Below are 6000 nucleotides of genomic sequence, written 5' to 3'. Positions count from 1 at the left end.
TCCCTCATGCTTCTCCTGAATGCAGGTCTCCCCGTGGTGGAACTCAGCTGGATGCTTTACAGGTAACAATATGAGTCACACTAGGAATTTAAATGCGAAGAGCTGCTGGTTTTCAATTACACACTGCTGTTGTCAGCCTTGTCACCGCTTGGTGCGGTCAAGCAAACCTCAGAAGTAAATAATATATGCTTTTAGATGTTTTCATTAGGAAACAAGCAACACTAGATGAATTGAATAATGAAGTTTAAATTTCATAAGTAACATGGGATAAAAGCTGAAAGTCAAAAGTCTCTGTATTTTAGTGGAATGGATGTTTTGAAAGTTTATGATACAGAATTATAGCTCTCTTGCACCTGAGGTGGAGATTAGGATTAGGTGACGGAATTTGGCTTGGCAAATAGTGTTGCCATGTATACTGAGTTGTGGTGGCATGAGAGGTGGGTTAGAATCTGCGGGGGGAGATGCTTTAAAAGTTATTTTTTGAAGTGCGGATATTAATTTAAAGCAATCTTTTAACATAAACAGAGAAAACTCCGTGAAGTATCTACAAAGTATCAGCTCTTCCAGAAACCAGCCAATTTTGAGCAGCGCATGTTGGATTGCAAGCGGGTGTTGGATGGTGTAAAAGCAGAACTTCATGTCTTGGATGTGAAGGATACTGACCCAGATGTAATCCAAGCTCATCTGGACAGGTGCATGGTAAGTATGCAACGTTCTTAACTTAAGCCTGGGGGTGTGTGTTTCTTGTGTGATTCTTCTTGCCTAAACTCTCTCCTGAGGAAATTTTCCTTAAAATCCTGATGGAAGTGTTGCAACTCTTCGCAAAATGCACAGAACAATTGATAACTAAAAGCCTCTAATTCTTCTTTGTGAGAATATGATCATAAAAGTAGTGGATTATTGATCACAGATGTGGTGGAACAGCTGAGTTTATAAAAACTCCCTTCCCTGGCTCATCCTCATGTTGTGGAGAAGCATCACTCCAGGGACAGGTTTGCTTGGTTCTTAGCATTTGAACAAAACCAATACCACGCATAAGATCAAGTACAGGTCGCAATGTTAGCCTTGCCACATGTGGTGGTGTTATGGAGTAATCACTGCTAAATTATTGGCATAACTTTTTTTGGTGAAGTTGAAAATTAGAATAAAACATGGAACATCAGGAGTTTGAAATCTTGGTAGACATTGCTCTTAATCCATAGCTCAGAGTTGAAGTGCAATCTGATGGTCAAGTACCCAAATGAAGCAAAGTCTGAAAATCTGCACTACAAATTGATCACTAATATACATATTTTTGTTTTTAGAAACTCTATAAGACCCTCAGTGAGGTGAAATTGGAGGTTGAAACTGTCATCAAGACAGGAAGGCAAATTGTACAGAAACAACAGACAGATAATCCCAAAGGGATGGATGAACAACTGACAGCATTAAAATTTCTTTACAATGACTTGGGGGCACAGGTAAGAAAAACAAATGCACATATGAACATTTGTCTGCATATAAATTCCCTTCTTTGTTGTTCTGATGCCAGATGCCGCTTTAAGTTTGATTCTGAAACCGATGCTTGTATAGGCCAGTTGCTACATCCAGGAGCAATCAGTTGAGAGATTAAAGACTGTAAATAACAGTCCTGTAGTTGTACAAGACACCTGTGCTCACAGAGTGTTCTGAAGGGGAGGTAGCCTTGAAGAAAGGAAGGTTCAGAGCTTTTGTCATTCTGGCAAAGCTGGCCTGCTATTTGTTAAAGTCTTTGAGCACTGTTGTACCTTCTCTGCAAACCAGACTGCAAGGTAATTTACTATCAGATTGTCATATGAGAAGTTTGAGTCAATGTAAAATTTTTTAGGAGGTGTCATGATGGTTTCTAATCATCATCCATCTAAAGGGTTGCTCTCAGTATGAAACAGAAAATACAGGCAAACCTTTGAGGGTGAGGGGGCAATAGGGGATTCTTTTCCTACCTTAATTAAGACAGAAGTCCAAGCAGACTCATGCCTGTTCTGTGCTCTGTGACTGAAGCTGTGGGTAAATGGCCAGATTATACTGTTGGAATATCTTGAAATGGGCCCTAGGAAATAATTTATTGTTGTAAAATGGAGAACATTCATAAAGGTGTGGATTCTAGTGGAACCTGTACATCTCTAACTCAGAAAGCATGTAGACAAGAAATTGGGAAAGGATAGAAAGGCAGAGGTATTTGCAGTATAATGTTATGATTTTATTGGTGTCTGAATTTATTTTTTTAGATCTTCAGAGAGTGTGCATTATTTTGAATAAATACACGCAAACACTAAGCTGAGACAAAGGGCAATTTTTCAAAATGTCAATTGATTCTGACTGCTATGGTTGGATTTATTCTCAAGTCTGTGTTAAAGTTTGACCAGACTAATTGTGTAGCCAGTGTGAAATAGAATTGATTATACTACAGCAAACATCAAATTTCACATTCACTTTACTGAGATGTTTTCAAGGGCAGACCAGATTTTCAGTGAAATTTCTCTTCACAGCTTTCTGCTACCAGGTCTATCAAAACACAAAAAGGAACTGAATTTTACCTGTGTGAGTGACTGACAGGATTCTATATCCCCTTGGGTTTCAGTTAAAGGATCATAATAAACAAAGTTTTAACACTGTTTGGTGATTACTAGCTATAAATAAGTTGCGATGCAGGTTTCTTTGTCTCCTTTAAATGTAACTCAGTAAAATTATTCTGGTTTTATATATTCTGCTTTGTATAGTAAGATGCAGATGTTTACAAACATTTTTTTTCTTTTCAGGGTCCTTCCCTAATGCAAGACAGTCTTAAGATGCAAGAATTTTATATATTCGGGTGGATATTTTAGATGGCTAGCACTTTTGGTTTTGCCATCTTTTAAAATCTAAATTTGTTTTCTTTTTTCCTTTTTACTTTTTGTAGGTGACAGAAGGAAAACAAGACCTTGAAAGAGCATCCCAGCTGGCACGCAAAATGAGGAAAGAAGCTGCCTCTTTGTCAGAGTGGCTAGCTACCACTGAGGCTGAGCTTGTGCAGAAGTCTGCTTCAGAGAGCTTGCTTTCTGATCTAGATTCAGAAATTGCCTGGGCCAAAGTAAGCACACTCTAAATGCCCGTAGAATAATTTTTTAACATTGTGGCAGAACAGTGTAGAAGTAGCTGTGAATTTAAATCCCTGTAACTTGTTCCTAAATCTCTTACATCATGAAACTTTAGTAGATTCAGTAGGTCAGACTCAGTAAGGTACTGAATATGATCTGTTTAATCTCTCACATCTTGCCTCAAACTTAAATGGTTGGTGAAATATTAAAGATATTACTACATATTTGGTATTAATAGCTATTTAAGTGACTTCCTGTATCTCTAACACACTTCATAAGTATAATATTCTTAATTATCAGCAAATATAATTTTGGGCTGGGTCAAATAGTTTACTAGTAGACCAAACTGCAAGTTCATTTGACATTTTTAATGAAAAATTGAGTTTGCTAGTTTTCATTGAAATAGCTTTGTCTTAAACTGTGACTTAGCAAACCCAAAAGCTCCTGTAATTCCTTATTTTCTTCTATAAATTGGAAATTTTCATGGAAGCAGGTGAATGTGTTAGATACTTTGCTTCAGAATAATCGTATTTTCTCACACTGCAGAAACTTGTAAATGTAGTAGTTGGAGTTAGCAACAAGTGTCAGTTGATATAGTTCAGCAATAGTGATCTTTCCAGTCATCTTTTTCTGTCACTTCTTACTTTTGTGTACCATCTTAAAACTTGAAAGCTTACAAAATTACGAAAAACTGTAATTATAACCTGTTCTCACCCATTTCACTCAGGATTAGCAATTATTTACACTTCTGCTGTGGCAGTGTCCCTAAGATTCTTTTCAAGCAAGCTTACAAATACTTACAAGTGTACAGCAAGCATACTTCAGTAAGCAATGCAAATGGTCCATGAACGCTTATGCTGCACCACTAGGAGGACAAGCCCTTTATGTTGCATGCAAAGTTGTCCTTAAGGTTTTCTGGAGACTTTCTGTCTCTAAGATAATAAGTTATGATAAAAAAAATAAATAATTTACTTCACAGATAAAAAGACGTTCAAGGAGTTCCAGACGCTATTTGTGATTAACTGCATTCTTCCACACACTGTACACTGACATCAAAAAGCTTTCTACGTAGCCAGATGTTGTCTATAGTAATCAGTGACCCTGTATGGCAAGAGGTGATATTTTCCACAAGGAAGCCATATACGGATATTCAAGAGATGATATATTACTGAATTTGTATGTCAGTGTGCGATTGTTGGTTGTTTCAGGTTTGGTGGTTTTTTTGGTTTTTTTTGTTTTTTTTTCTTTTTTAGATTAAACCCGCTATTTAAAATTAGAGATGACTTGGAAAAAATACTAGAGCAAAAGAATACATATATTTACATATCTACATATATGTAATATAACAATAGGGCTTCTGTAACATATAGCAAGTGAATTGAACATACGCAGAAATGAATGGTGGGTGATTCTCAAAAAAACATTCAACCTTGACCTACCACTTGTTGCCAACTGTACAAGTACTTTGGATTTATCTGTATCTTTTCCTACTAAAGTGTCTCTTGAAAATTACGTTCTCTGTGGTGCTTGAGAGTGCAGAAAAGAACCTTTAGTATTGGACCTATAATGTGATGCATTTGCTTTACCTACATAATGAAAAGGAACTGTGAAGATACAAAACAACAAAACAAAAAGGTCTCAAGTTAAGTTATTCAGGACACTTACATGCATTGTGCTCCTGCGTGCTTTCTCAAAAAAGAGATCACTAACAAAAAAAAAGGCAATCACTATCTACAGAGAGTGAGCATAAACAGAAGGTGATTCTACTTGGTTTGATTTTTCTCAAGTGAAGATCATCTATGATGATACTTGTTTCCTGTGGAGGTAGAAATCTGCCTGCCTTGCCCTTGTGATTGGGAGCAATGTGCAGTGTTAATGGCTCCTCTTGTTTCAGAATGTGCTGAGGGAGCTGGAGAGGAGGAAAGCTGATCTGAAGAGCATCACTGAAAGCTGCACTGCGCTCCAGGCTCTGGTGGAAGGCAGTGAGACTTCTCTGGAGGAGAAGCTGTGTGTCCTTAATGCTGGCTGGAGCAGAGTTCGGACCTGGACTGAGGACTGGTGTGACACCTTGTTGGTAAGTTGTGTGTGTGAGAAATATTCAAGGTGGTTCTCCTTCCACACCCTTGGAGCAGTTGCAGTTTTCACTTGTTTCACTTCTCTGTGATGTGAAGCTTCCATGGTGCCTCGTGGACCTAAAGGAATGTAGAATGGGTATCTGGTGACTCTGGAGAGGTGAGTCATGAGGTTATATGCAATGAGGAATGTCAGAGACTGTTTTGCAAGTGGTTTTGATGTGCTCATAGGCATTGATGCCATGCGCTTGTTAGTAGTGGCTGTTGCTCAGAGGGTAGGAGGTGAAAATACAGAATCTGGATGTGAGTGTGATGAAACTATGTAAATATCCCAGGCAGCCAGTTAACTTGACCTAGTGGGAATAACCTGCTTAACTGTAGAGAATAAAACTAGATTTAACTTTTTTTTTCCTCTCTCTTTCTCCTGGCTTCAGTGCTAGGACTCTTTTCTGTGTTCTTACCCAGACTTTTTAATCTTTTGTCCTTATTTACAAATTTATTTCACTGTACTTCTTCCCTGTTAATATTTTAATACTTTGTGTTTTGCTACACCAATAGTGCTAGCCTTTTGTGTCCACTTATTATTTAGCTCTTAATACAATTCTTGCTACCTTAGTGTACAGAATTCACTTTCTAAACTATCCTGAAAGGAAGCATCTTCCATCACATATAGACTGAGTGAGTTATGGGGCAGACAAGTATTCATTACTCATTAACTGGTAGTAGCTGATTTTGCCAGATTAAAATAAGGGGAAAAAAACCTACCAGGTTATGGAAGTGTGGTTTCATAACAGGATAAGTAGAGCCCAGATGTTGTATCTGGTGTTTTTTAT

The 6000-nt window shown here is 37.7% G+C and overlaps 1 protein-coding gene across 1 annotated transcript in view; it reads left to right on the top strand.

The window, feature by feature from the left end:
- Positions 1 to 6000, top strand: part of UTRN (utrophin) — a 387328-nt gene that overhangs the window by 127364 nt on the left and 253964 nt on the right. The window contains 5 exon segments of the mRNA XM_009646963.2: positions 1 to 62; positions 526 to 699; positions 1305 to 1460; positions 2918 to 3088; positions 4990 to 5169. The exon segment at positions 1 to 62 is cut by the window's left edge and continues 24 nt beyond it. Coding sequence (XP_009645258.1) covers positions 1 to 62; positions 526 to 699; positions 1305 to 1460; positions 2918 to 3088; positions 4990 to 5169 — 743 coding nt within the window.

Source organism: Egretta garzetta, unplaced genomic scaffold (genome assembly GCF_000687185.1).
Source record: "Egretta garzetta isolate BGI_Z169 unplaced genomic scaffold, ASM68718v1 scaffold139, whole genome shotgun sequence".
Lineage (NCBI taxonomy): Eukaryota > Metazoa > Chordata > Aves > Pelecaniformes > Ardeidae > Egretta > Egretta garzetta.
This window is presented reverse-complemented; position numbering and strand designations above follow the sequence as displayed.